General features: G+C 48.0%; 1 protein-coding gene across 1 annotated transcript; it reads left to right on the forward strand.

Annotated features, from left to right (window-relative positions):
* The first annotated feature begins 1,068 nt into the window (after positions 1-1,068).
* CLDN1 (claudin 1) lies at positions 1,069-11,531 on the forward strand. Its single transcript, XM_052687464.1, has 4 exons — positions 1,069-1,377; positions 8,978-9,142; positions 9,297-9,381; positions 9,501-11,531. The coding sequence occupies exons 1-4, from the start codon at positions 1,155-1,157 to the stop codon at positions 9,661-9,663; spliced, it is 636 nt and encodes a 211-aa protein (XP_052543424.1). The 5' UTR covers positions 1,069-1,154; the 3' UTR covers positions 9,664-11,531.
* The last annotated feature ends 2,383 nt before the right edge of the window (positions 11,532-13,914 follow it).

Here is a 13,914-nt window from a genome sequence, read left to right on the forward strand (position 1 = left end):
TACCTAATTGCTTTCGAAGTGAAAAACGCCACGACTGGGTAGGTTTGCTACCGAGTGAGGAGGATGGATTTCATCACACCGGTGAGCCGGGCAGCTGCGAGAGCTCGGAGCCAAGCAGCCCGGCTTTGTCCCTGTCGGCTGTGGTCGGGTTGCAGTTACTTTTCTCCCCTTTGCCCCCCTCCCCCCCCAGCGTTGCGCAGTACCGGTCAGGTAATCACGAGCTTGCTTGTTTGTGTGCAACCTCAGGAAGCAGCTCCAGCAAAATCCCCTCAGTCATCAGAACGCTCTAAAACCACGGTGTCAAAACAATGCAGCCCCATCCCCACCTCCAGCAGAGCCTTTATCGGTAGTTACCACCTATTTATCTCAGAGCTGGAATTAGGCAGACCCATGCTGACCGTCGGGCAGCACCACCCAGTTCCACCATGCCTCCACCCCCCCCCCCATTCCCGGCCCTGGGAGGGACACAGTGTTCCCTCATCGAATCCGGAACCGTCAATACCCAAACGTTCATGCAGGAGAAAGGGAAACTATTGTCAGTAGACAAATATATGCTTGACAAAGAGGACAATTCTTCCTGGTCTGTAATCCCTTTGGCTCAATACACCTTTTAAAATCACTGCGCTAACTGAAGCGTTCGGAAAGGTACATTTCTCATCTAAGAGAGAATGGTCCTTATTGAAATGGTGGAATCAAAACTTTGGATCGTTTGTCCCGGCAGCATTTGAAAGCTCTTTAAAATCAGAAATAAAACGGTATTTTCCATTGCTTCTCTTGTTCTCTCGCTGCGTGCTCGGTGGGAGATGCCTTGTGCCCTCGCCCCGCAGCGCTGGTGCTGGGGGGGCTGCAGGGGAGGTGTTTTACATGGATCCGGGCAACGTGAACGGGACTGGCGCAGTGTCACCCCCACAGGTCCCGCCCGATGGCCGCAGGCGGAGCGCCCCAGAGATGCGAAGCATCACCCGCCGGGTGGGAGCAGCGCGGAAAGCCCCGCTGGGCGGGGCGGTTGGGGGGGACGGCCGCCAGGGGGCGCACTTTGCGCGGCTTTAAAAGTTGCGCGCAGCGCTGCGCGGGCGCCAGTGCGCTGTTGGTTGCGCTCCTGCGTTCTTCCATCGCAATCAACCTCCGCAGGTGCGGAGCAGCCCAGCGCAGCCATGGCCAGCGGGGGCTTGCAGCTCCTGGGCTTCGTGCTGGCCTTCCTTGGCTGGATGGGCATCATCATTAGCACCGCCATGCCCCAGTGGAAGATGGCATCGTACGCGGGGGACAACATCGTAACGGCCCAGGCTCTCTACGAGGGGCTGTGGATGTCGTGCGCCATGCAGAGCACGGGGCAGATCCAGTGCAAGGTGTACGACTCGCTGCTCAAGCTGGAGAGTAAGTCGGGGTCGTTCTGGGGGGCGGCGGCTGGGGCCTATGGAAGCAGGGGTAGCCGTCCCATTGGGTTTTTTCCATCGTACGCTGGTCGGTTTTGTCGGGGCTCGGGCTGAAGGGCTGGGAGCAGGTGTGCCGGTGCCGTCGGGCTCTCTCCGTATCGCTGACGGCGTGCAGACAGTGCTAGGTGTAATATGCTGAGGCTGCTGCCTTATGGAGTGTTAGGGCTCAATGTCACTGAAGCTGCTCCGCCTTACTACTACCTGTCCCGGCAGTGGGACTGGGTGTAGAGCGGGGTGATGGTGTAGGGTGACCCGTCCTGCTGAGTGTCCTTTGCCTCGTTGTTCGTCTCATCGGGGCTCAGGTGCGTGTCCTCAGTGTGGCAGGACCTGGCAGGGCTAGGGACCCGCTCTCTTCTCTGTCCCCAGAGCAGCACTCAGGGAGGGGATGTCGGGTCCCTCGCGTGTGCCGTGAGTACTTGAGAGATTGAGGCGGTAGAAACGGGCAGGGACTGCTTTTGTTCGGCTATGGCTAAAGTTAGTTAAACAGCAAAGTAAATTAAAACACTACAGAAATCAGCTTTTCAAGCACTGATCCTTCTGCGTTCTGTTCTTTTTGTTCTGTTTAGACGGGATCACTTTGTTCTCTGGGAAATGTTACTTGGGAAAATCACCGCTCCTGCTGCGGGGATTTTAGGCACAGGGCTGGCAGGTAAGCTGGCTCCCAGCCCAGGCAGCGCTCTTTGCTGCTTCTAGGCAAAGCAGTCCGCCCAGGTAATGCCAGGTCCTTTGTCCCGTCCAGAGGTGGCTGCGCAGGGACACAGCCTACCCTGCTCGATAGTGGTTGGCACACTGAGCTGTTCCCATCTCGGCTGTTTCCGGAGGATTGAGTGCTGGGGCAGTTTCTTGAACTGTAGTTCATGCTAACATCCAGAAGGGCTTTAAAAAATAATCCTTCCTCGATAATTTCCTAACGCGCTCTCCCCCCCCCTCATAGCCCAATGGGACCAATGGAATCAGTTTATCCTGGAACGTCTTCATCCTTCTCCCTCCCTAATTAATGTAACACTAACTACCACCTTGGTCGCTTTCTCTTTTCCAAAGAAAAGAACGTGTCGTTTCACATAATACCACAGAGAGCCCATTGGGAGTGCCCCCAAGTTCACATACTACCAGCCCCGTCTTCTCCCCTGCCATGTCACTGCGTGATGCTGCCCATCTTCACTGCTACCCAACACCAACAGCGTCTCCTGTTCCCTCAGCAATGTGGGCCCCACAGGTGCAAATTACGCCCTTCGGGAACGCGGTGCACCCATTCAGCCTCATCGAGGTGCAGGGCTGTGGGTAATCAGGGCTGGGCTAAGCACACGGTGCAGGCTGGGTGCAGTGATACTCAGATGTAAGTTCAGCTTTAAGCCTTTTATCTCTCTACTCGGGGCGGGGGGTGAAGATGCCGATGGGGATGAGCAATCTCCGGCTGTCCCCTGAATCGGTTGCGAAAGGTAAAACTTGCCTAGGGGCTTTGGCTGCAGCCCTTTCTGCTGTAAATGAGACTGCCTGCAGAACCAAGTCCCGAGCCCTGTCTGCATACCTGCCCCAGGACCTCCCGACCTGCCCCATTCAATAGCGGCTGGTCCCTTCACCTTTGTTCTGCGGACAATGGAGGCTCTTCCGAGGCTTCGAGGGGGAGTGAGGTTCCAGAGGCTGAGCCTGAGTCGTTAACGCTGTCCTTTATCCCCTTACGGAGGCCCTTGCCCTACAGGGACCTGAAGATTTCCAGGCAGCATAAGAAATATGGGAACATGGGGGGATACTTTCTTGTTTAGGAAGGTCAACAAAGGTTTTAAATGCTCTTTGTTCTTGACACCCCAGCTTTCTCAGGTGAACCTCTCTCATCTGAAAGGACACTGTGACTTCTGCTGTTTTCCTGTCCTCCCCTTGAGCTCTTTGGGCAGTGATTTGTTACGCTGTTTTGGCTGGAGATGTGACCGGCTCTTACCCGGTTTGGCAACCTCACCCTGGTACAGGTGCAGCTGTGCAGCAGAGCTCCCTTCCTGTATTCATTGATGTGGTGGAGATACAGCAGTGTGGGCTGCGGAACTTCTCCTGGCTCTGCTTTCTTGCCAGGGCATCGTGCATGTGCTCAGAACCAGGTGTCTGAGCCTCGTGCAGCGATGGGAGAGGCTCTGATTCTGCAATTACTTTGCCCACATAGAAAGGATTGACTCTCATCACCTGCCATAATTCATTCTTGTGGGAGTGGTGAGAAGTTTTGTCAGCAAGCTTGTGGCTATTTGGGAGCTCTTCCCATTTCTCTATGTACACCCTTGCTTGGGTTGGGTGTCAGATGGGGTTGGCACAAGCTTACCATGCTTTATTAGCCAACTGAGGGACCTTCAGCTTCCCATGTGGCTATGCTGCTGGAGTGCACCATGCTGGCACTCCTCCCGCACTGCATTCAGCTAGGGGCTTATGTCAGGCTGGGACATGCTCCCATTCAGGCAATAGAAAGGCTGTGTTTTGCTAGCTGAGGTGAAAAGCGTGGCCACATGTAGACATAGAGGCAGAAAAAGCCACCCTTGCAAACAGGCTTTGTTGCACATTGTTCTTGTAGCCCTCCAGCATCGTCCATGGAGCTAGGTCAGCTTTGGGCTCCTCCAGGTCTCAGGGGAATGGAAGCAGGCAGGAGGCTGAGGGATGCCTGGGCTTTAGCTGTGGAACCTCTCAGACCTAACAAATTGATTTCTTGCTCAAAGCAGAAGTCGTTCTGGGTTGTGCTTAGGCTGTTCCAGCTGGAGATATACCATCAGCCAAGTGATGAGTTGCGTGGAGATGTTCCATGCTTGAGACAAGCTGAGACTCATCTGCGACTTCATCACCAAACCTAGTAGATCTGCAATGAGCCTTTGTGCTGCAGCCCAGAAAATAAACAAGGGTTTGGATGCCCTCTGGGTCAAACAGCACTATGGCAATGTGAAATCTTCCCTCCCACATTACCACTCTAGCTGAGCATGTTCCAGGAGCTGGGGAAGGGGGAAAATGATGATGGGGGGAGAAAAAAAGGTTAATCCCCAGTTTGCTGCAGCTCTGCTGGTGGTGGGAAGGGGGGGCTGTCAGACTGGTCTTCCAGTTAGCAGGAGGGACAAGGATGTCCTAATCCTTTGTCACCTCTTTTCATCTGGAGTAAGCAAGTAGAGCCTACCAGTGTGTGCTTTCATGTGGGTTAAGGGTTAATTTGCTCCTGTGTTTCTCAATCCATGTTCCTGCCTCATGAAAAATCGTGATGGAGTGATAAAGCAGTCTCATTTGTGCTGTGCTTTGACAAGGTAGAAGGTTACTTGGAATGCCACCGAGGCTGTTCTTGTTCGGTGCTGTGTTGTGTCTGTAGTGGGGATGGGAGTCTGTTGCAATACAGTGGCTTTATTGCTCCACAAGCAGCTTCTGCTAAGCAGCTTTAGTAGTTAGAGTTAGTCTGCTACTAAATCTGTTGGTAAGAGAATTTCCAGGTTTATGGGAAAACAGGCTGCCTGGGTCTCCTGACCGAGGATCTGGTGGGACTGGGTTGCTTTGAGTCAGCTTTCCCCTGCTGTTTGAGTGGCAGTAGAAGAACCTTGAACCTTATTTGCTTTGGAGTAGGCAGAGTACAAGGCCTCTGTTGCTTGCTCTTTGTCAGCATTCCCATTCAACAGGGAAGCCTGGCTCTCAGTCTCCATTCTGCCCAGGTTCCTGTGTGGATTTGTGATTTGGAGGAGAGCTGATGGGAACATCTCATGGTGATAATGAGCATGCTGGGTTTGCAATGGATTTGAAAGCCTTCAAGCCATCAGCAGGCTTCTTGGGTACACCACCAGCGTGGCTGTAGTGTAGCAGGTCTTGGGCTGCCTCTGAAGGTCTCACTACTTGGCTCAGATCTTCACCTCACTGCCTGCATCTAGGGAGTGATGCTTCTGTGCTGGTGAGGCACAGCTGCAGGACTTCAAACCCAGCTCTTTTAGTGAAATGCATTCTGTTTCAATGGAATCCCAGTAGGAAGGCTCTGAATGCTGCTTGGCTTGCTTTTGAGATGGATGGTGTAACATGCTGCTTGCAGTACAGGGCTGTATGTAAGTCTTCAGGAGCTTCTCTTGCAGAGATTAGAGGAGCTGCGCAGCATCTTGTCACCTGTTCTGCCATCACTTTGCATGGATGCCCTTGGGAAGGAAGAAGTCCATACAAAGTATGCAAACAAGGCACTCAATGAGCATCCTGTCAGAAAGCTATCTGCACACAGAGCCATAATAGCAGTTTTGCATTACAAAAAAGTCTCCCAGTAGTTGTGTAGCATAGGTGATATAAACAGAATAAATAAGGAAGTGTGATGATTGAAAAATGACCCCAGTTCGGTCTTTTGTAACCAAGGAATTGGCAGCAATTATTTGTGTGATAGTAGTGAGAAGGGGAAAATGTGAGTTACGCATCAGATAAAACTGTATTGAGTAGTTTGTCCAAATGCCATTGTAAGTCAAAGCCTTTGGACAGCAGGTAAATAATGTTGGTTTCAGTGTGTGGGTGGGACAAGTAGGAGCTGTATATCTTACTGTGGCGTGTAGGATTCATGTTTAACATTTCTCAGTTTTAAGACTCTTGACAGTGCTTTCTGCTTTCTTGCCATGGACATTTTCAGAGCCAGGTCTCAGTTGCTAACTAGTAATAAAAAGGCTTGGCTTCTGAGTAAACAGTGGTTGATAATGACAAAACATGGCCACCTGACCTCTGCTGATAGTGTCTGGCCAGCCTGGAGTGGGGCTGCTCTGTCCTAAGGGCTCCTGGTCTGTGGAGTGGGAGTTCTGGGTGCCACACCACTCTGAGGGTCCTGGATCACAGGGGAAATCCTGCTTCTCTCCACTATAATGCAGCTAGAAAGTTGTAGAGTGCTGTTGCTAACCTGTCCTGTTTAGCAGCTTAAGATAATGCAGCTTAATGATATCGCTTTTAAAGCACCTGGAAAGGCCCACGCGAACAGCAGAGCTAATACTAAACTAGTGCTCATCCTCAGGATGTGCAGCTTTCATTAACTCCTTTGCAAGCGAGTACATAATAACTAATTGCTTGCTTTATCATTAACCACAGTGATGTACTGCACACACTGCAGAAGTGGTGGGAAGGTAAAAAGTGCTGCAATATCACACTGCTTTGTTCTTTGGTTCTCCAAGTTTCCTAAATGACTTCTCTCCCTCAGTGGATAAAGCAGGGGGAGGAATGTGCTGAGGGTGAGGAGCATTTAGGCTGCTGCTGAAAGCAGGCAGTCCCCCCAGAAGAACTCTTGCAGTCTGTTTCCTTACCTTGAGGAACATGTGGATTTCTTTTCTTGTTCAGCTACTTTTGCAAAGCTGGCATGGCATGCACCCAGATAACATTCCATAGGGGTTTTTTTTAGCTTCACAAAAACTGTACAAGTTTGAAAGAGTTGGATTTGGGGTTTGATTTTTTTTTTTGTAGTAAGACTAAGTCCAGCTTACTGCAGACTTGCTGGAATGATTTGGTGCTGCTGCAGAAATGTCCTTTCCCATGTCAAGTATGAGTGAATGGCTCCACCCAGCCTCTCCAGAACTGCAGCTGTTTAAGGCTTTGCCCTAAATGTATGGCAGCTGAATTAGTTTTCCAGGTGGCAATCCATAAGCAGAAGTCTTTATAATGGCATAATTATAAGCTAGGAGCTACTTTCTAATGTATTCTCTGAGATTGGAGAGCAGTTTCTTCAAGAATGTCTTCAGATATGGTTGTGATTTTTATGCTGAAGTGATAAATAGTTTGCACTTGGGTTTCTGCAGTCAAAGCAGCAGATGGGTTTTGCCTCATGCCTGGGTGGTGCAGAGATGTATCACCTCCCCCTTTGGAGAAGGTGAGATGTCACTTTGCCAAGCTCATGGTGGGATGTTTCCTAAGAAAGCTGTTTCTTAGGAAAGTGTGTCACTTCCTATTGCTCTATGTATTACTGTACTGTATTGTTTCTAACAGGTTTTGTAAGCTACTCCCAGAACAGCAGGGTTGTACTGTGTGTGGAGACTGGTCCTTGTTTGTTTTAAAGTAGAACCAGAGGCCAGCAGCTTGTTGGCTTGGCTCAGAAGAATTTTCTTGCAAAGCACAGTAAATAAAGCAGCACCAGGGGATAAGTGTGTGTTCCGCAACCCTCTAGGACTGCACTCCTGGCTGTGCAAACTACTTCAGGTTGAGCCCAGAGACTTTTTGTTGTGTACCAGCTCCGATGAATGCATGGTAACAGTGCTGTGGGGATGTGCTGTGCTGACTGAAGGGTTTGCAGGTGCTCTGTGGTACCTCTTAGGCTTAAATCATGCCCTGCCAATGATCACAGACCTATAGAATGCATTGGTGTGTGCTGCACACCTGGGAATGGATTATAGAGCTAAAACAGTATGTGTCACACATTGCTGCTAAGTAACTCATGTCAGGGACAGCTCTGCCTTAGTCACGGTGCTCCTGGGAGCTTGCTCCTGTGATTATCCAGCCCTGTTTGCTTCCAGGACTGTATATGAAATGGTGTGCTGTTCAAACAAGCCCAGTTTGCCAGGCAGTAAAAGCTCAGGCTAATTCTACTGCTGCTTGCTCTTCGTTGTTCTGTCACCTGAAAGTTTTAATCAGTAATGACTTAATTTCTAAAATTGGTTTTCTTTCATTATCCATAAAATCAGAGTTCTGTAGTAAATGTGTTATGGTTAGTGTGCCGTCAGGTGAGTTAACATAAAGGCAAATCATGGATAAGGAAATAAATCAAATCTGTCTGCTGAGAACCCAGGCCAGCGTGATCTTTGCCAATGGGAGGCATCGTCCTCTGCTACAATTCCTCAAAACCAAAAGAGGTTCCTAAGACATTCTGTATCGAGTCTAAGTTAAATACTTGAGGACAAAAAGTTGTTCACTTTTCCGGGGAAATTTCTCTTTCTGTGGCAATAGTGATTTTTATTTTAATCTTCTGGGACTCGCTACTTTTCCATTTAGAGTCTAAATCAGCATGGAGGTATTTGTACAAAAGATGGGTCTTGGAGGTGTTGAGCAATAAAGGGCTCCTGCTGCCTGCTGTGGGACTATTCATATGTATGGTACTATTCGTATTAAAACACAGCTAAATGCTTTGTCAAGGTAGGGCCCAAATCTGAATACTTCTTTTGATAAACAGATATGTCCTTCCCATTGAGATTCAAATGATCCGGGAACAAAAGATGTTTGAGGGTAATTCCCAGGTCATTTCCTGCATACCCTGTTACCCGTGCATGTTAGAGGAGACTGAGAGTCCTCTGATCTTCATGCATAACAGTCCTGGAGCTTAAAGCAAGACTCTCTTGGATGTGTCCGGTGTAACACCACAAAGTGAATCCTAGAATCGTTTGGAAAAGACCACTAAGACCATCAGTTCATCCCACCCCCCATCATCAGCGTACCACTAAATCATGGCACTCAGTGCAACTTCCACCCTTTTCTTGAAAATCTCTAGGGATGGTGACTGCCAGCTCCACGATGATTACTGAACCCTGGGAATCTGAGTTCCTGTATTCTTGTTTTGTATCTTGAGTTGTCTTTGTGGTAACACAAGCCCTGATGTCGTGCAGGCAGCCTGCAGGCTACACGAGCCTTGATGGTGGCCGCCATACTCCTGGGCCTGGTTGGTGTGTTTGTTGCTGTGACTGGCATGAAATGCATGAAGTGCATGGAGGACGACCAGGTGAAGAAGATGAGGATGGCTGTCTTTGGTGGGGTGATCTTCATCATTGCAGGTCAGTAACATTACAGTTATTTAATAACAGATTGGTGGTGTTCCAAGTGCTGGTTCTGCTTCGTGCTTCTGTTGTGATTTCTTTTTTTTTTTTTTTTTTGTTGACTGTTTGTTACTTAACAGTAAACATGGCATTGTGTTCCCTCTATGTGCAGGTCTGGCAGCACTGGTGGCCACATCATGGTATGGCAACAGAGTGGCTCGAGCCTTCTATGACCCTTTCACCCCCGTTAACACCAGGTACTGACCCATTTGATATAATGCTATAGTACAGCATGGCAGGTGTTTGGTTTAGTTTTGGGTGGTGGTGGCACAGAACACAGGAGGGAATTGCAACTCTTTTCTTTGTTTCTCCCCAGATTTGAATTTGGATCTGCCCTCTTCATTGGCTGGGCAGCTGCTTCTCTAGCCTTGCTGGGGGGAGCCTTCCTCTGCTGTTCCTGCCCTCGAAGTGAAACCTCCTACCCACCCAGTCGGGGCTACCCCAAAAATGCACCCTCCACAGGGAAGGATTACGTATAATGAAATGACGAAGAGGAGCCACCAGCACTGGTAGTAAAAGCATTTGGAGAGGACACTACAATGCCGCTGTCCTGAGCAGAGTTCAGACTCTAGGTTTTGCCTTCCTCTTCTCCCAGAAATGTGTATATTTTTATAATCCTCTTTGCTACTGGACATAACTTCTCCTTTCTCTCCCAGCCCGTGGAGGAAGGCTAGCCTAAGCTTGTAGGTATTGCCACTGGAAAGATTGAAGCCTCCAAGCTTGGGTTAAATTTAGTATTTGGGAGTAAAAGGGAAAATGATACTGTTTTTAGATGGATGTTGGTGCTTTTTTTTTTTTTTTTTTTTTTTTTTTTTTTAAGTTTTTTTTTAATTAAAAATAGATGGTAACAATTCAGTCCCCATATCCCATTAAGTTAGAGCCCAGCGTGGTGTGTGTAGAAATCAAAGAAACACTATATACAAAGAGAAGACCAATAGCTTAAGGGGAAACATAATTTTGGGGAAGTGACTTTACAGGTAGGAATGTTTGAAGAGATCTAAACTGTTTTTATACTGTTACTGGTGTCATCTTCAGCACCTTCCTTTCTGTGCAAAGGGTCTGATACAATTAAATTGCTGTGACTTAAACTGAAATCTGTAACTGTATGCATGTGTTGTTGGCCAACAGAAGATGTAGTGTAAGACAGCCTGGCTTAACTGTGTGTCATCTTTTGACAAGATCTGGTAAGATGATTGTGTATTGGCCAAGGGCTGTAATACAGCTACAACAGCTAGCAAACTCCCAACCAGCTGCAGGTCTCCCTGGTGCCAGTGAAGAGGTAGACAGAAACAATCCCCTGTTCTCACTGTTGACTCTGGGGCTGTTGTGTTGTTCCTTAGACTCTGTTGTTGATGGTTATTTCTTGATGTTCTTAGCCTGGCTGAGCTCAAAGCTATATCCCCATGTCTGTTACAGGTCACCTTTTAACAATTGTTGCCTTCTTTTCCTTGAGTCATTCCAGTTTGGGCTTAGTTATAAGTTACAGATCTGTTTGCCTTATGTGGCTAAAAAATGTTAAGCCAAACAATGCAGTGCCACTCCCTGATGTTTCCCCGTGGATACCTCTTGTACTGTCATTTGACCCTATCTTTACTCTTGCAAATACTTTCAGTCGTGATATGAAGGCAAATTCCAAGGAAACTGACCTGAGGGTTATAGCATTTTCTTTCAATCCAAGCTTGCCGAAGAGGGAAGAAACCCAGCTTTGTAAAGATGAAGCCATCACTGCATATTAAGTCCTATATGAAAATGCAGCTCATGGTTTCCCGCCCCTTACCCGAAAACCGGTCTGTCACCAGTGCCTGACCAACACTGGTAAGGCTGGCTGGAGATTAGTCTGGTGTTCCTAAAAGGATGATATCAGCTTCCAAGGCTCAACTTTGATTTATGTAAGGATGGAAGCTGGTTGCTTCCAACCAGGCTTTATAATGGTGAATGTGTTCAGAGGCATCAGGTATCTGGGTTTCTTTTGTAGACAGGGAGATCTGTGTGCAACCTTGGCCTTAGTGCTTCATATAAGCCTTGTACCTCTGTTTGACCTGACTCTGCAACATAAATCAAAGCTACTAAAGAAACCAAAGCATTTGCTTCAGGCTTGATCTGATGTTGACCTGTACTTGAGCTGGGTCACATGGCTCCTACTTCTCGATGGGGAATTGCCCTGTGCACAGTGGGACCTTGCGAGACCTTGTACCTTGTCTTAAGGGGTGGCAGCTCAGGTCATGCTGGAGCTGCTGAGGTCTGTGCTTTTGTATTTGCATTAACCCTGTGCCAGGGAGCAGATGCTTGTATTGGGAACTTGTATAAAGTGTTTAAACAATTTCAATAAATGGATTTTTGTAAGGAACGACAATCTGCATTGTTTTATTTTTCTTGCATTTTAAACAGTACTTGGACAGAGCGTATGGAAGACAGGAGTGGCACTTGTGTTTTTGGGAGCCTGCCTGCTGAGATGGAGCACATAGGTGGGGACAGATCTTCTGCAGTGAGTCAGGCAGTTGCGGCCTCTGGCACAAACTCACCCAATAATCTGCTACAATTGCAGCCTCGGAACCAGAAGGTCTGCTCCTCGGCAAGGCAGACTGCACCCTGGGTGGAGCAGGAAGGGGCAGGGAGAAGGCAGATAGCTCCCTGCAGGGGAGTGGGAGCTGCAGGAATGGGGAAGGGACAGGGTGTGGAGCAGTGGTGCTCCCAGGAGGGATGTTCAGTGTTTCAGCAATGCATTCTCTCTGTTTATCTGGGGAAGGAGATGTGCAGATGTGTCTTCTGTGCAAGATTTTCTTTTTCCCCCTTGTTTCTGCCTGTTTTGGAAACATTTCCATTTTTTGTTACTCTTGTGTTCATCCTTTCCATTATTTCAAGTGCATGTGATGAGAAGTAAACTTCATTTAAAGCCTGTTTCTGTACTCAAGGAGCTGCTTACTGTGTTCCTTCTCTCTGCAAGGGCTGTTTGCTTTTGTGATACAAACAAAAGGAATAGAGCTAATTAGGCCTAAAGCTGGCAGAGCAAAACAGACAGGCATGTGGCTGAGTGAGCTTGCAGTGCCTGGAGCAGACTGGTTGCCTGGCATAGTTTGGGATCTATGGTCATTCTTATTCCAACCTGTCAATTAGTCAAGGATTTCCATTGAGATTATTTTTTTCCCATGTTTTTGTGCTCTCTAAGGACTTTGCAAGTTCTGCTCTGACATTTGCTGTGCAGGAGTAGGGGCCTGGGCATAAGAATGTGGAAAACAAATTATGTCACCTACAGATAGGCAGTGGGATGTCTCAGCTGTTGGCATAGATAGGGCACTGCAGGAGACTCACACCTGTGGAAGACCAGCATAAGATGGTCAGAGGCCAGCTTGTTTGTTTGATATACTCTCAGTTTCTCTTGGTTCATGGGCAAATTGTCATTGGGAGATAAGGTTTGTGGGGTGCTATCTACTAGCTGACTCGAACACCAAGGTGAAGTTTGAGGGGAACCATAACACCATATGGCTCACAATCCCTGGTGAGGGGTGGTGACAAGAGGCAGTATCTCTTACCCAAGGATGGAGATGAGCTGAGGGCTGAAGTCCCACGAGGTCTGCTTAGTTGCCTTTTCAGAAGTCATTCAGACGTCTACGCTGTATTCACAGAAAAGGAGTGATGTGTTGGGAGAATTTCCCATTGGGTCTCAGTCTTTACATGTGATTCTGACATCCTGCTGCTGTAGCCATCTTGTACTGAAATGATGGTGTTTGTAGAGACAATGGGAACTTTGCTGCTTGGCATCTTCCACTTTGTATTTGTTACTCAGGTGGTGATGTAGCTGTGAATACTGAATTCTGCTGTCAGTGGGGATTTCATGCTCGTTTACGCTGGTTGAGTATTTCAAAGAATTGCTCGGGATGTTTTTGGAATAGCATCAGCCTCTTGGTTGTTTTGGCTTCTGTAACTCATTTTAAGAAAACCATCTGTGTGAATGCCTTTAACAGGTTCAGCTTCTGATTTACACAAGCATTTCTTGTAAAAAAAAAAAAAAAAAATTTGCCCTTGTTTTCTGTACTGCTCTGAGAATACATATAGTGCATTAAAGCATTCAAAACTCTGACAATGGGGAGCCCAGAAATAACCAGTGGAGCTGGTGATAGCTGATGATAAGAAATGTTTGCAAAATACTCATACAAACTCAGAAGTTTTTTTTAATGAGGTAAAAGTAGCTTTAAGCTTTCTGTAAGCCATGCTACCATATTCAAGTAGACTTCCCTTTCTCAGCCACTCTGCTCAGGTGTGGATTGGAATACAGGGGGAATACAGCTGCCCTTTACAGAGCTGGGCCAGGGGTGCTCATTTTTCAGAGTGCTGCAGTTATGTGCTCGCAACAGCCATTCACCCAATTGGGTGTCTGACTTGGTATTTTTTTTTTTCTTTTTCAAACTCCCATTTGACTGCAATACCAAAAGTTTTGCAAGGATTTCCTCATTCCTGCTACCCCACAGGCTGCTCAGTTTGCCTGGTTGCTATTCCCCTGCTTAGAGCAGCCCAGCCTGTGATTGAGAACTTCTGCAGCCCATTGCTTTCCACCCTGCCTGCAGTCTCTGCAGAAGCCTTGCACACTATGGCATCAGCATCACTGAGCAGAAAGTGGAAAACACTCCTTTGTTAAGCCTCATGTGCTTGATTGGAATATATCCCAACTCCTACAGCTTTTCCAGAAAAGCCCTGCCTGGATTCCTAGCATGCTGCGTCAGGGACATGGTGCT

Source organism: Tympanuchus pallidicinctus, unplaced genomic scaffold (genome assembly GCF_026119805.1).
Source record: "Tympanuchus pallidicinctus isolate F22 unplaced genomic scaffold, pur_lepc_1.0 scaffold22, whole genome shotgun sequence".
NCBI classification, from domain to species: domain Eukaryota; kingdom Metazoa; phylum Chordata; class Aves; order Galliformes; family Phasianidae; genus Tympanuchus; species Tympanuchus pallidicinctus.

Bases quoted from the DNA above. Each gene is read 5' to 3' on its own strand.
- CLDN1 (XM_052687464.1), top strand. From the start codon at position 1,155: ATGGCCAGCGGGGGCTTGCAGCTCCTGGGCTTCGTGCTGGCCTTCCTT. The intron at 1,378-8,977 runs GTAAGTCGGGGT...GATGTCGTGCAG, and splicing joins CTCGCTGCTCAAGCTGGAGA to GCAGCCTGCAGGCTACACGA. The intron at 9,382-9,500 runs GTACTGACCCAT...GTTTCTCCCCAG, and splicing joins TTCACCCCCGTTAACACCAG to ATTTGAATTTGGATCTGCCC.